The following is a 16,210-nucleotide window of genomic DNA, read 5'->3' as shown; positions in this document are numbered from 1 at the left end:
CCCAGCAAGTCACATGGGTGTGTACAAGGCAACGCTAGTGCACTGGGGCCTTATGGAACACACATGGTTACACACACAGACACACATACAAGCGATGCTCAGTATGTATATGTATGTGCAGACCCAAGAACAATACGCTATAAGCACAGGTTTGTTTCAGAACACACTAAACACATAACTTCCTGATTATTGTCATGCATCTCTTCTTTGTTTCTATGTTTCTTTGCATTTCTTTTTGTCTATTGTTCTTCCTCAAGTAAATTCCAGAGATCCATCACATTCCATGTTTCCATCACAGGAGACAGCTCCATGGCCGTGCTGCTCTCCAGAAGTCCACCGCTCTGTCCAACACCCTCGTCTCACTCCAGAATCCTGTCATGGTCTATAATTTAGCTCTCTCCAGAACACTTTACTTTCCCTGTGACTGTCACTTCCCATACATCATCGTCATTCAGCTCATTTGTCGGGGGTCTAGGAAAAAGGGCTCTGGGTGACTGAGCCGATGTGTCATCAAAATCCTGTCTCAATTTTTCTTCATTGTTCCCACCAATTCTAACACATACACGGGCACACATCGGACCTGTGTTTGAATGGTGAAAGGCAGGTGGGCCTAAATGGAGTGAGAGGCTGAGGAGAGAAAGGGAGAAAGTGACAGAAGCAACAGAGAGAGTGTGAGTGAGGGGAGAGAGCATGAGAGAAAGAGGAAGAATGAGAAGAAAAGGGAGAATAAAACAACAGGCAAAGTGGGAGAGAAAAAGAGAGGGGAGAAATCCTCCGGAGTGCTTTTTTGCTCCAACGGGACAAAAGGTTACAGCATGACGGGGGTAGGTGTCAGGTGATGTGTGACAAGTCCAAATTAAAGATGACATAATGGCGGGGGCCCGGATGGGGTCCAAACTGGGGGCCGACTGAGAATGAGGGTGGGGGCAGATTGTGGCAACCAAGTGTAGCTGGGCCATGCTGGGCTGGGCTGGGCTGAGCCTGGGCAGCAGGGGGCTACCCTGCAGGCTACTCCATATGGATTGTGTTAGCCTAGCGAATGCTAATGAAATGCAGGCTGACGTCAGGCAGACACCCACCCATTGTTTTGCTGCTTAATTTGTTATAATATTTGTCTTACAAATGATGATTTTTTCCAGGACAAAGGCAGAATAAGACAATAATGAAAAGAAGGTGTGCAAAGGGTATTAGAGTAAGAGCTTAAAGGGGGCTTTAGCATTCACATTACAGTTTGGGAAAAGCTTGGGGTCTTAGCATAAGTGCTAACACAAGAAGGGCTAGGGCCTTAGCTGTCTAAGTGGGAGGTATAGTGACCGGAGGACTAGTATGGGTGGGTGCACTGGAAAGGGTGGGACTGCTGTAAGACTATGTGTTAATTGCATATGGAAGTTTTTAGCATAAACAAACATTTCTGCATTACTCACAACAATTAGTTTCTGGAATGCATCATTCATGCCTGCTTCAGCAGCTCCCTGCCTGTTTTATGCATCCTCATTTACACTCCTACCTTAAGTGTTCTTTTTTATAATTTGCACTCTCCTCCTCTCCTTTCTTGCCCATTCACTCTCTTTCCAACATACAGAGAAGTATTCCTAAAACAGACTCAATGGAGGAAGTTTAAGAATGTTTTTTTTTTATCACTATTATTAATATTATTCCAAAAGCAGTTCTGCTGTAATTGCCCGCCACCTGGGCATCTGGAAGAAGTCACAGATAGCCAGAGTGAAGGCAATGCAGACAGGGAGGAAGGAACTGTGGATGGAAAGAATGAAAGAAATGACAAAACAAAGATGAACAAATGGAGACTGCGGAAAGACCAGAAAAGGAGAGAGATTAATGGTAAAAGAGGGCAGATGATGGAAAGTGTGTGCTATGCCCCCTCGCTCTTTCTTTTTCTCTCCGACTCTGACATGTCAATTTGAAGGTGCTTTATTGGCATGAGTAATGATGGGAGGTGTTGCCAGGGTAATTACATAGCACATTAAAGGGTTTCATAAACATTACAGTTCCTCCTCTGCCCAGTGGCAAGGCTAAAGAGGCAGGGAAAGGGAAAAAACAGAATGGGAGAAACGGACCCACTGAGCAGGAGCTGAAGCAGAACAAAGGAGAGCAGAGCAGAGGAGAAGGGAAGAGTAAAGGGCACTTACTGAAAACAAGGGGGAGGAAGAGAAAAGGGAGGAGTGTGGAAGACATGAACAGAAAAAGATGACAGGAGTGAAGGTTACCATGCTCATGGATTCCATCACTGAGCATCTGAACATGAAACGGGAAGAAAAAAAACAGCCACGCCACATCAGCGTCCAACACAAACCACAGCTGCAATTCACATCACAGTGAATGGGAAGCAGGAGAACTCTCTTACACACATTTCAGCCATGGAACGTACAACTTTATGCATACCCCTGTTGACACAGTCTTTTCATATAACCAGTAACCATTCACACTATAGCCACAAACCCCACGTGCTCAGCTGTGCACAGGCTGTCACTGAGGGTCATGGCACACTCCCTCAACCAAACACACACAACCACAAGGACCATAATTAAACAAACATCCACCCAGTCGCAGAGCATTGCATATTTATGTAAAACATCATTGGTCAAAAGCAATTAACTTGTACATCCTCGCAGAGCACACAAAACAGCCTCAGCTGTGTCACAGAGTGCAATGCCACTCCTGTCGTACATCTCTACATCTCGCTGTTTGATTTTTAGTAGTTTATCTTGTAGTTTTGTAGCATATATTGCTATTTTGGACATCAATGTCAGTTTAAATGTTCAGCTGTTCCTTGTTGTTGATGAAATTCATTTCAGCCTCCAGTTTAATTCTATTGGGATGGTCGAACGTTTTTGAATAGTTGGCCTCTGGTATGAGTTTCTGTCATGAGTTCCTTATGTTATTGATATATGATCCAGGTGCATAAAGATGGTGCCTTCCAAGTTTGATGTCTTTATGTATTTGTTTTGTTTTGTTTTGGTTTTTTATGCTTTTTTTTCACATACCACTTCATCAGTGCAAAATATCCAAACTTCAACAAGTGGTCTTGCCAGATGGCACAGAGGCAAAGATGAGACAGTCCCGCTGCTGGATTTGATATGTTTCTGGATATACTGTAGAGGCAGCGTTATGCTCTTTGTTAATCAAGGTACAGATGTTTTGTATTATTATGTACTTTGTCAGACCTCACTCAGAATAATGACAATAAACCACTAAATAACTTACATAATTAAAATTGTACTGCTGACCAGAATACAGGTGTTGTCTGAGAAACTCGACTACCTGAGCACAATTCACTCTGTAGGACTAGGACTTGGCCTAACACTGACAAGATAGATTGCGTGAATAATTACCCTGACATGAGTCCAAAGCAGCATCAAACCCTCCAACTTGAAAGTGTCAAAGTAAAGTTATTCCAGTGCCTCAGCTGGGCTATGTATAGAGACAACAGCTGCAATGGATTCCGAGATGGAGCAGAGTAAACGTTCATATTCACTGGATTAATCTTCCTAAGCAAGAGAAGGGAGCAGGCTGTGCACCACCAACATCGCTGCTAATAAAAACAATATTTTGCTCTTCTCTTCATCTCAGCCATGGCTCGCTATTGCTCTCCACTAATTAATTCCTGCTCTTGCTTAGTTGCAGCTGTCGATTCTCTCATCTTGCAGATGCAGACAAGTGGCGAACAGGTTCTCATTTCAAAGCCAGGCACACTGTACACATTCCTTGACTTTGCATGGGCCCCCTGTCATCAAAGGGCCTTTATTAAGTGTCTCATACATTTACACATTGGGGAACAGTTTAAACTTGGCCCATGATTAACAGAGTAGGGATATCTATACCAGAAACCAATGTTAGGCTGACATCTCAACATCTGATGTGAAGTTTAGGGTCCATGTCTGCAGGTATTAATCAAAGCCACAAGTCTTCTTCTCCCTTTGGAGGTCCCACATACACACAGACCTGATCCCTCTTCACATGCTAACATATACAGCCCATATCTTATAGACAAAGTTAATTGGACACAATCCACTGCACTTGACACATCTGAAATTTCCAAGTCTGCACAGTATGTCATCAGAATGATGGATTGCATTTATACTGTTCAAAGTTTTCAAAATGTCTAGCGCTTTGGAATAAACAGCAGGGGGACGATATTGCATGCCTGCCAACTTGTCTTTGCCTATATCTAAACCAAACTATTTGACTCCCTCTCCACACCTCCACACACGTATGCACAACTGCAATAATGAGTCAACAACTGGCCTGCGGCTCAGAACCCTCTGAGCTCTGCATTAGGTTGTACTCCAGTCACCCATAACATTGAATCCTGCATGATGACCTTGGGGTCAGGGCAGAATGCCCTCATATAATGAGAGTGCTGTTTGGGGATTTGTTGGACTGTGATAGAGAAAGGGCGAGCGCACGCAATGCACCCTGGGTCTTTGTCTGGGTGCTGACGGTATTGACGAGCGCTGATCGATGTTAATTGCTTGACAGAATGACCATATTGACCAGGCTCCCTGGAAGAAGCCTGCAGGCCCAGTCAAAGAGAAAGAGAAAAATACGAAGAGAGAGCTGGGCCCAGACCTACAGCAGCTACAGGGCCCCAGACTCACACCAACACAAACACACACGGGTCTCATTCACTTTAATGAGTCATGAGAGGAGCACAAAGGCATAACGTCCATCAATGCCAAGTCTATTCAACACAACAGAGGGTATATGCAAAAAATATCTGGTGTCCTGGTGAGTGCTGCTTTGGTTCTGTTTATGCACATGGGAGCGCAGGCACATGTACATGTATGAATAATGTGTGTGACAAAACTGGGCTGCAAAGTAAGATGGTTTTGGGGCTATTGGGAAATGGGAAGGGTACATCCATGTATCTGAGGATGTTTGTGCATACAAGTTTGTGTGTCTTAGTTAAGGATCAATAAGCAGGAGCTGCAGAGGCAAAGACATGGGCAATCAATATGCTGGCTGCAAACAGAGGGAGGGACAGAGCGAGCAGATAAAAAAAAAAAAACAGCCAGAGAGATTAAAGACAGATAGGACAGGCAGAAAATGAATGGGCAAAGAAAGGTGACAGAAGGAGAGAAGAGCAAAGAAAAGGTCTGGTTGGCTTCATGTGACGTTTTCTTGAACTTTGTTATTTTAAAGGTTGTCAATGTAGTTTGGTTTTTTTTTTCAGCAGCATGCAGAGGTAACATACATGGATGTAACTGCTTATTGTGAAAACTGGCCTTATTTTTTTTATATTTTTAAAGTGCCTAACATACAGGAAGTTCCTAACAATATCAACATAGATTTAAGCCTATTGCGTGAAACACAATGTAAATAAAAGTGAAATTAAGACGATGCAAAGTTCTGGGGGACACCAAAGTGCTGATTTTGAGTAATGACTAAAATTGTCCTTTTATGTCAACATTTCTGATGTCAGAAGAGAGGGACAGGTCCAAAGTTTGGGAACATACAGACATACAGAGCTCCATCTCCCTTGGTCCCTGGCGTGAAAGGAAAACATGAAATCGTCCCAGTGAAAAGTATCAAACCTGAAAAACCTGGGGAACATACCCCAGATTTTCCTTCTACTGCCTTTTAGTTGTCTTTTGTTTTTCTCTTTGCACCCAGTTAGTACTGATGACCTAAGATACATTATTGCTCGTTTCCAATAGATCATTTGTGTAGCATAAATTTCATTTCACAATGAGAGCCTTTGGAAAAATCTGTTACTACAAAATACAAATCTCCTTCTACTGTTAAGCCAAAAGGCCTACTACGCTTAGGCTTTTTTTATACTGTAAATGAATAGATCTGAGCTACTCTGCCTGTTTTTTCTTACTTCAAGATGTGCTATAGTTCCTGCTCTGAACCCTTCCATCTGGGCTTAAGAGTACCAGACAGGCCCATACCTCATCACCAAAATGTGGTTCAAATCCCTCTTCACAACATTTACACTCGTGTCCCTTGCAGCATTGTGGTGAGTGGTGAAAAAGAGCCCAGACACAGGTGCAAAGACAGAGAGAGCCAGTAGTAGGAAAGAAGGCCAGAGGCTTGTCTATGGAGCATGACTGGAAAGGCATTCAACCACAGTCAACCCCTACCCAGCCCAGCTCAACTCTGTCCAGTTGCAGAAGTCTCTGCATGTGTGTGTGATTTGAAAGTAGCCTACAATGTTGAAAAGAATAAGCCTGCACTTGGAGCCAAGATAAGTGTCCCTGATGTATAAAGCCAACACCCACCAACCTCTGTTACACACACACAGATACAGACACACACAAGGATAAATTTACTCTGTCTCTCTATTATTTCCCTATGTGTGTGTGTGTGTGTGTGTGTGTGTGTGTGTGTGTGTGTGTGTGTGTGTGAGTGAAAGGTATGGCAGGAGTGTTGTGTTGGCTTGGCTGACCGTCTGCGGTTGTGCGGCGGTGAGAGGGAGTTTTGGGAGCGCAGAGCGGGCGTTGCTGCCGAAATCCCTGAGAAATGTTCGTTTTGGATCCGTGTCCGTGCTTACATACCGCCCTCCCGACTGTCTCTCATTCTCCGTTTCATTTTTCCTTCTTAAGGTTTAACTTAAAAGTTATGAAATTGAGAGTCAAAATACATCACTTAAAAGTGCGGCGACTCTGAAGGGTGTGTGAACGCGTGCGCGTGTTTGAGCGAGAATAATAGAGAGAGACAGAGAGACAGAGAGAGAGATATGGAGCTCTGCCCTCTCCACCTTACAACCTTTATCCAAAATCCGGGGCCACTGAGGCTACGGAGGTGATGTTATCTTTTGGAGAGATGACGGAGGGCAAGAAGTCTGCTTTGGTGATCAGAGATTTGTTCACCTGGCTAAGGCAGGTGTTTGTGTTGTGAGATTTCTTTTAAATGCACTTTTTTATTTTACATTCTCTTTGGCCAAAAATACTTTCACAAGCCCATTTGTTCTGAAAGGGACTTTTTTTTTTTTGAAAAGCGAATTACTCCCGGTACTATGACATCATTCTAATTGTTTCCAATGCATTTTAGATTAGATAGAACTTTATTAATCCCTCGGGTGGGTTCCTCTGGGAAATTCGATTTCCAAAAAAGCACAGCACCGACAGAAGTTACAGAGTTAACAGAAGTTACAGAGTTAAGCTTGATTTAGCTTGATTCAAGAATTGCCACAAACAAATATTAGCTGTAACTGGACAGACAAAGTACAGAGGAAAAGTGCCCGATTCGATAAAATCATTGAAACAAAACGGTTTGTATTGTAAACAACTGAAATTATCTCACCTCATTACCAGATGTTTTCACATGGAACGGAGCACTTGTTAAAATGGATATTTGTGTAGTGTAAGTTTTGGTCGGCAGGGCAGAGCGACCAACTAATCCCATTTTGATCCAATAAGTAAGTGTGTGTGTGTGTGTGTGTGTGTGTGTGTGTGTGTGTGTGTGTGTGTGAAGGAGAGCAAGAAAGAGAGAGAGAGGCAGAGAGAGAGAGCGAGAGGGGTGGGAGGGAGGGAGGATTGATCCGCGTCTGTTAAAATCTTGTTCTGGTTTTTCTTGGAGTGAGGTCTGTGCCTGCCGACGCGCCTCTCCTGTGCAGCCCCCCTCAAGAAGAGCTTCTCTTTTTTTTAAGAAAAGAAACCTTGGAATTTTTTGAAAGGGAGAAGAATCTACATAATACCAGTGAAGTGGATAAAAGCGCACGGCTGGATTCTTTTTGCGTTCCCTCCTTCGTTTCCTCCTCTGGTGCCTGAATGAAACAGGGAAACAGAAACAGATATATGGGAAAGAGGAGGTGTGCAGGTTTTGCACTGGGAGTCGATCTGTCAGTGAGATTTTGCGTAAACATGTTTCCTGCTAGCTCGCGTTAACTTTTAGTCCTTCTCAAACTGGTGAACTCGACTCCGTTCCTCTTCCACCGCGGAGTTGTTTTTTCTCGGAACGAAGAGACTTTGGTGTTTTCCCCCCTTCAGAGAAACTGCTTAAACTTTCTGCGTTTGAAAAAAATAAATAAATAAAAAGATCGGATTGCATTTTCCCCCTTCAAACATTTTGGAGGTGATGTCATCGTGCTGTGTTTTGGCAGGTATTGTGTCGAGAGGGCGCAGGGAGGACTACTGCAGCCAGGCGGTAACCAGCGGCTGAGGAAAGCGGGGAAGTCCGGAAAATCAGGTGCAAAGTGCGGCTGTCATTTCCTCGCCGTGTCGCGGGTGGCTGAGTCCGCCACCCAGTCACAGCTGTTCCCATCATCTCCAGCCACCCCTCCCTTCCTCATCTTTCTTTCCCCCTCCGATTCTCATTCAGCACTCTCCATATACCCCTCTGAGCTGGACCGCTCCGGGACCTTATCACCCACTTTGTCATACGCTGTTGGTCGGTGTCACCTGAGCCACAGACCAGTTGAGTCAGCGTGGGGACGCAGACATGACCGTGCCCGCCTTGCATTACCCTGGGCCCGCAGAGCAACCTTCTCCAGGTCGCAGTTTCGTCCACCAGCACGCCCAGGTACCCCACCTCCAACAGCAACTGACCCTGCTCTACTGGGACTAAACCTGCCTCCTGCTCCCGTCTGCGGCGTGGCAAACAACCCGTCTCATCCCAGCAACCACATAACTCATTTTGGTGTCCGGGAGCCTGCTGTTACGCTTAAACGTTACGCATTGGATTACACAAAAGATTACGCACGCGCCGCATCTGTTCACTCGGCCAAGCATCACTCTGAGGGTCAACAGGGTCGACTGGAATTGGCTATCTTTAAGGCGTGAGCGCGCTTTCACCTGTTCCTCTCCTTGTCGGGTACGCGCAGCGAGCGTTTAAAATTCTAACTCTTTGCTCCTCCGCCCATCCGTTCCTTCCCCGGTCTGGACAGCTGTTAGAGGTTGCCCGGCGGTCACAGTGGCACAGTTCACCCAGCTTCAGACCCCAACTTGCCCGTGCCCGCACATTTACTTACGCCGGGGCAACCGGGGCACAACGCCGCCGATGCCAACAGGAGTGTCCGCTCACTCTTTGACTCTGCACAACGTCCACCGGTTTCAAAACACAGAGGGGGACTCTGAGCCACTCTGTCGGACTGGCTCAAACCGAGCGAGGAGACTGTCTCTGGGACAAGTTCCATAGTGGAGGGGGGAAGCAATGTGGTCCCTTCTTTCCACGCTGACCGTCTTGTAAGTCACTTCTATCACTTTATCATCAAATATTATTGCTTCACTCCTCAGGTTCTATTGTGTTTCAGTTGTTTAAACTAGTTTCTGGGTAGGCGAGAAGACGATGGAGAGAAAGGTTGCAGAATCTAGCGATTACATCACTCCTAATCAGTCCCCATAGAAAACATGCCATAGAGCCCTGTTTTGATTGGCTGACAGTTCAGGGTCACTGGGTCAGAGTCAGGGCCGTATAACTCATAAAACCTGCCATAAACATCTCCATCACCATCTGCATTTACTTCAGGGATGGCCAGGCTGGCTTAGAAAAGACCATTTCTCATCTCCAAGAAAATGTTTTTTCCTATTGAAAATATTTCAGAAGTCAAATAACACAAGCTTTATCTAGTGTGATAGGAAAATGATAAAGTGCCAAGAGCAAATCTAAGGGAGGAGGATATGGGCTCAAGGGGCTCGAGTTTGCCCATTGGAGGTGTGTCTTGTTAAAAGCCAGGGGTTTATTTTTCTTTCTTTGTGTCGGCGGTGTTCTCCCAGATGGCAGTCATCTCCAGATACTTCTCATTCCTCACACAACCTGGACAGGGTGTGTGCTCCTGCTGCTGCTGGTGTCTTCCTGACTTTCCTTCTCTTTGTGTGTCTCCCTCACCCTCTCTCCACCTACCCATCTAACTGCATACATCTGTCTTGCTTTCTTCCCTATAATGCTTTTTCCATAGATACTTGCTCAGTTAAAAAAAAAAGAAAAAAGAAAAAAGTATGAATTAATAACTGATGAATGATGACGCCCCTGGCAGTGTCTGAAGATGAGCAGACTCACTGTTTAGTCTGCTGGTTTTAGTTTAGGTCTCCCTGAGCCAATCATCTCTCCACTCATCTCTGCCTCACCTATCATTTTTACAACAGCTCCATTTATTCATCTACATACTGTTTAACCAACTTCATCATAATTCTTCAGCCAGTGAGAAAAACCAAGGGCCTTTAGCCACAACAACCTGTTACTGCTCTTCTGCTAAAGCCACAGAACAATGTCTAGGCCCTCTGGTTTTCTCACAAATGTTGCGCTGTAAGCCCTGTTACTGCCAATACCACTCACACACCCACTCGCTGAACCAGTATTCTTAAGGCCTGCCGCAGAACATCTGAAACTCTTTGCACTGTGCTGAAGCCCACTGCTCCAGCGTTGGCCTACCACGTTAACCACTGCTACACACAGCTGAAACCGCTGCTCTGTGCTAAGTCCCACCAGGTCGACCACTCTCACTCCACACCGGTGCCCAGTCCTCGATACTGAGGCCTGCTCGTCTAACCACAGACTCCATATGGTAGATCTGCTGGGACGCACATTTATGATGTCAGATCATTGCTTGCTTTGGCCACTGGCCAAGGTGTACCGGGCTTTCCCTCTCTCCATACCTCCTTCTGTCTTTACTCTCCCCAACTTTTACTCTCTCCTATTCTCATCCCTCCCCCACTCCTGGCTGATCCTGTCTCCCTCTTTCCTTTCTGCTTCTTTTTCTCTCTGTGGCTGGCATAATATGGAGTGTCTGTGGTTTTTGTGGGAGCGGGAGAATCCAGTGCTGAGGCACTTTTCCTACAGTGTCCTCGGCAGCAGTGCAGCCGTGGTGTTTTAACAGCTGAGAGTCCTCACAATGCACAGGCGCTCAGGTTTTTTCGCCTGCGCAGGCAAAATGTGAGGGCCAATGCTCTACTGCATTTCCCAGGATGTCTGCATCTATTAGAACGATTCAGAAGCCAACGCAAGGCAACGCTGAGAAAGAAGGAAAAGAGAAAGAAAACAAAAGGGTTGTGATGACGTTTTGTTTATACATGTGTGTGTGACAGGAGGCAGTAGCGTGTTACCATGGGCATGAACCGAACACCTCTTCTCTTTCCTGTTATTTATCTTTTTCTCTACTTCTCACATCAGTCTACACTGTGGTTAAACGTGTCTCTCAATTTTGAGATGCATAACCTTGTGTTGTGTTGTTTTTTTTCCCAGCGTGTCTCCTCCACCTCACATCTGCGCATTTGCCTGTTCTTTCTGATTTTATCTCCCACCTCTTTTATTCTCTGTCAGCCTTCTTTGACTTTGTCTCTCTTTCTCTTTTCTCAGTTCACCTTCCTCCCTTCCTCCCTTCCTCTGTCGTTGTACACTTCTCTCATCTCCTTGCTCTCTTCCTCTCTCAGCAGATTGTATTCCTTTTGCTTTAGCCCAGCTGTCAGCTGCCTGCTTCTCCTGTACACACACATGCACACATCTGCACATCTGTGTGCATGCCCATGACAGTGTGGAGGAGTCGCCTCGCTAACTCTAAACATAAAGGAAGATAGGAGGCAGGCATGGATAGGAATAGGTAGAGTTCGCAGAGAAACCATGAAGTTTGAAGAGAGATAGGGAGGAGAGGAAAAGAGTGGAGCAGAAAGAGAGAAGAGGCACACAGAGAGATAGCATAAGATGAGGTGGGGAAAGACAAAATTCGTAGAATTGCTTTTCAGCCCACACACTGGGTTCTGAACTTCAAGTCTTCAGCCACTAATTTAGAACAGTTCAAGAACTGCCAAAGTAGGCTTTGCGCAACACAATCACTCCCTTACTGAGGCTGTAAATAACATTCAATATATCCAAGGTCAAGGTCCAGGCTTCAATTAAGCAATGTGATGAAGTGAGAAAAATTATAATTGTAACTGTAACTAAGTGTTTAAATCTAAACATTATTTAAATGTTTAGCTAGAGAGCGATAACAAATAAGAAATAACACGCAAAAGTATACTTTTACGTGTGCGGTATTTATTATTTCTGCCTGCTGCATCACCACCAGTCAATTCCTTCATAAATTATCTTTCCACGTGTTTCAGTAGCTCTTGCTCTCGTCTATTCATTTCTAAATTTAACCACAGTCCACAGCTCTTAAAAGCCACATCACAGTAGAATGTACACCTGTAGTCCAACTCAGCTGTCTACATATGCAGAGCAGCCAAATATGCCAGCCCGCTCCCTTAGATGTCCGAACCAAAACATGTTCTAGCTGTCTTGGCATGTTTGCCATTTTTTGCTATGCTCCAATCAGGTCATTTGCAGGCCAGATTTTGGTGTAGCAAAAGTCATAGACAGGTCAGAAATTGGGTTCGGGCAGAAGGCTGGTAGCGTTACAATAAACACTGCTCTGGGTGTTGTCTGTCTGCTGATCCTTGGACATCTGCCTGTCTTTATGTCAAGTTGCTGTGCCAGCAGCACACCCAGAACTGTGAGTAATGACCCAATAAGGAAATGAGATGTTGAACAGAAAGAACGGCAGAGAAGAAAGAGATGGAAATGATGGTGTCATGCTTAACTCTTCCAGCATTCAGTGTTGCTTACATTCTTCTAAGCTCATCTGTTTTATATTATTTCAGATGTATCCAGATGTTGCTGGTGATGTGCAATCCATTACAGGTGAGAAACAGCAGGCATGACAAAGAGTGATTGTGCGGCATGAAGTTGTATATTGATCTTTACTCATGGGTGGGTGTGGGTGTTCCAGCAGGTACTTGGTATGGATGGAGTCAACTTCAGTGTGCATGTGGAGAACCAGACACAGGTGCGAGACACTATGAGTCGGCGACACCACAGAGTATACCAGCTCTACAGCCGAACCAGCGGCAAGCACGTCCAGGTGCTGGGACGCAAAATCAGTGCCCGGGGTGAAGATGGAGACAAATATGGTAATACACACACACAAACATGTGGGTACGGTGCAAAGTGGACAAGTTTAAATGTTATGTGTGTATGCACGCTGAGAAAGATGCTTACTCGCACCAAAGTGCACACTCACACTATCTAACAGCTGCAAGTACAAAGACTTAAAGGTTGACCAAGTGCATGCATGAATGGAGACAGAATGCAACTGTGCAGCCACACTCACAAAAGCACACACACATCTCCCCAGGCTTTGGCAGAGGGGCAGTGGAGCTTGTCTTGGGAGTACAAAGACCTCATCGACTGGCTGCTGACTCAATGATTCACTAGAGAGGAAAAGAAAGTTAGAGAGAGAGAGAATGAAAGAGAGAGAGAATGAAAGAGAGAGAGAGAAGTTGGTGTGTGAAATAAAGTGTGAGTTAGATGGAGAAGCCTGCCAGGTAGAGTGACTGGCTGAGTGTTAGAAACTCATCTCCTTCATCGATCCCTCCATTGATTTTGCATCCTCACTGTTATCTCCTCTGGATTTAAAACAGCAGGAACCCCCCCACCCACCCCCCTTCTCCCATCCATCCTCTAACACTGTCCCTGTCCATCCCCCACTTCCTCCTCTGTCTGTAATGATGGCTAACCCATTCTTAACCCCCCTGAATCAATGGGAAGAAGAAAGCCAAGCCATAAAAGTGGAGTTCACATTTCTGCATGTGGCTCAGCAGCACATCCTTTGCATTGATAAGGGTGCCAGGTCACAAACACACCACGTCAAGCTAGGAACTAGACTCCAGATGCAAGAGATAGGGAGGATTTCTTTTTTGGACAAATACTACCTGAAAGACAGCAAATCCACCTAAATCCGACCAACTGTGGCAACAAGGCATTAGACATGGGAACCAAGTGCAGAGAGCGAAGATATAAAGCAAGTGCACGAAAGTCTAAAACATTAAGTGAAAGAACAGAAGGGAGATGAGAAGAGAGTTGGGGGAAGAGAGGCGAAGGGGGCAAGAGGGAGGGAGGTATTGATTTCTCTTGACCCCTTTGTTGACTAAGGTCATGTAGGAACCATTTTAGGGATTTTATTTTTAAATAGGCACAAACGCTCTGTAAAGATGTGTAGTTAGTGAAGCGCTGTTGCCTGGAAGGATGAAGGATAAACACACATGCACCTGCACACACTCAGAGGCAGAAGCGTACATGCACACATCTTAAAACAACAATATCACAGACATTCAGTCTGAGTGTTTTCCCGCTCCTCTCTGCTCACGGTGCTCCATCTAGTCTTGGCTCTTATCTTTTTTACAAGGCCCATTTCTGGTCAGCGGCCTCACATCCATGTGTGTGACCAGGCTTATCTGACAACCATCTGTCCAACCAGAGACATTTACATCTGTCTGTGATTTATCAGTGTGTTTAATAGCAACTATGAATCCTACAACTGTGATTCAGTATGAATGCCTTATCTGCTTTAAAGGGCTGGTTTAGATTTAACAGCAGTCAGTAATCTACGGTGCTCAAGAAAAGGTCTGTCAGTGTCAGTTTGAATGTTGTTCTTGGCTAGGCCGATATGCAAAACTAAACAAGCCCTAAATTTAGGACGCCGTTAACTTTCTGTCTTGTTATTTGTGGGGTGAAAGTCTTTAAATCTTGACTATATACAAGTACATAATGTGTCCACACTACCTATGGCTCTAATGTCTGTATGTCCCTTTGTATGTCCCTTCACAAGCCCAGCTCGTAGTGGAGGCTGATACCTTTGGTAGCCAGGTGAGAATCCGTGGCAAAGAAACCAATTTCTACCTGTGCATGAACCGCCGTGGGAAGCTGGTAGGAAAGGTGAGACTTCTTCTTTTAGACACATGTTAATCCAGAATATCTTCTTACTTCTTTCTGACCAGCCTTTTTTTCTCTCTCTCTCCCTCTGTGTGTGTGTGTGTGTGTGTGTGTGTGTGTGTGTGTATGTGTGTGTGTATACCTGTGGTTTTTCTGCTCTCTCAGAAGGCCAGTAATCGAAGTGCAGACTGTGTCTTTGTGGAAAAGGTCCTAGAAAACCACTACACAGCTCTAATGTCAGCGCGCTACACGGGCTGGTATGTTGGCTTTACTAAAAAAGGGCGTCCTCGCCGTGGTCCGCAGACGCTTCCCAACCAGCAGGATGTACACTTCATGAAACGCTTCCCACCGGGAGAGCAGCCTGACCTCACCACTCCATTTCGCTTCACCACCGTCAGCAAGCGGGGCAAGAGGGTGCGCGCTACTGGGCCCCGCTAGTTGTGGCTAACTCTAGCACCCACTGTCTTGTCATCCAAAGCCTTGACCTGAGCCTGCCAATAGCTAACCCTTTCATTCCTTCTGTCACACATGACTGAACACTTCCCTTTGTTGGGAAAAACATTGACCAGAATATTAATGAATCATTCATGGGGTTTAGCTCTACACCTGGTTTGCCACTACAGCCTCTCTAGTTAATAATCATTCCTCTCAGTTTAAGTTCCCCTTACTGGACCAACGAGACCAATAATTGGTCCAATGCTGGAAGCTCTTTGGACCTGGTGTGCTTCCCTTCATTTTCTAGATACACTGACAGTGAACCTGAAGGGCAGCCAGAGTCCCTGGGGTCTACAAAGGCCTTTAGTTCACAACCACAAAAACCACAAGGCCTTTGTGTCTCCTGTTCTGTACCAGCTGGACAATGTCAAGTATGGGATTACAACTGGACCATGCAAAACGGACAAGGGTGAGAAAGACTGACTGAACAAGAGAGTGGGTGCTTAGCCTGCAGATAAAGGGAAAGAACGATGGAGAAGACATGAAAATGGTGGAATGGACAAAAGGGATATAGTGATCTGCTCAGATCAAATGGACCAGTAATGGACTGTTGACATGTGTCGCACTTATTTGTCTCACTGCTAAATTAGTGCCATCCTGTGAGGCTATTGGATGAATGGCAGGGTGAATGAGGGAATGTTCGAATGAGTGGCTTACTGAATAATTGCATGTTTGCAAGAAGTCAATGAGAAAATGTATGTTAGAGTGTGTGTGTCAGAGTGAGCGAGTGCAACAACCATGAGTGAAGCTGGATCACGGGGGACTCTGGAAAGGGACCATGTAGTCCCTGCATGAACCTGTGACAACTCACCGCAGGGACTGAAGCTTTAGGAACTGGAATGTATAAGAATAAAAATACACACAAAAAACAAACAAACAAGCTGCACCAAAAACAGCCAGCAAAATCACAGCAAAACCAAACTAACAACCTGACCAAAGACAACTGGAAGACAACCTTCTTCATGAATCCTCCCCCCCAACAGGACATGACATCCTCAGCCTTTAGGCACAGAGGATGATGAGTGCCGGGGCCGAGCCCGCCGGGGAGGGTGCCTTTTCTTTTAGCATC

The 16,210-nt window shown here is 45.3% G+C and overlaps 1 protein-coding gene across 1 annotated transcript; it reads left to right on the top strand.

The window, feature by feature from the left end:
* Positions 1 to 9,114: 9,114 nt before the first annotated feature.
* On the top strand, positions 9,115 to 15,084 carry fgf18a (fibroblast growth factor 18a). Its single transcript, XM_085371198.1, has 5 exons — positions 9,115 to 9,146; positions 12,537 to 12,576; positions 12,665 to 12,845; positions 14,543 to 14,649; positions 14,812 to 15,084. Exons 1-5 carry the CDS (start codon positions 9,115 to 9,117, stop codon positions 15,082 to 15,084), a joined length of 633 nt encoding a protein of 210 aa, XP_085227324.1.
* Positions 15,085 to 16,210: the final 1,126 nt, after the last annotated feature.

The sequence above is a fragment of the Diplotaxodon limnothrissa genome, linkage group LG2, assembly GCF_057381915.1.
Source record: "Diplotaxodon limnothrissa isolate DT_005_m linkage group LG2, D_limnothrissa_male_GT1.1, whole genome shotgun sequence".
Lineage (NCBI taxonomy): Eukaryota > Metazoa > Chordata > Actinopteri > Cichliformes > Cichlidae > Diplotaxodon > Diplotaxodon limnothrissa.
Note: the sequence above shows the minus strand (reverse complement) of the source record. Positions and strands in the feature narration are given on the sequence as shown.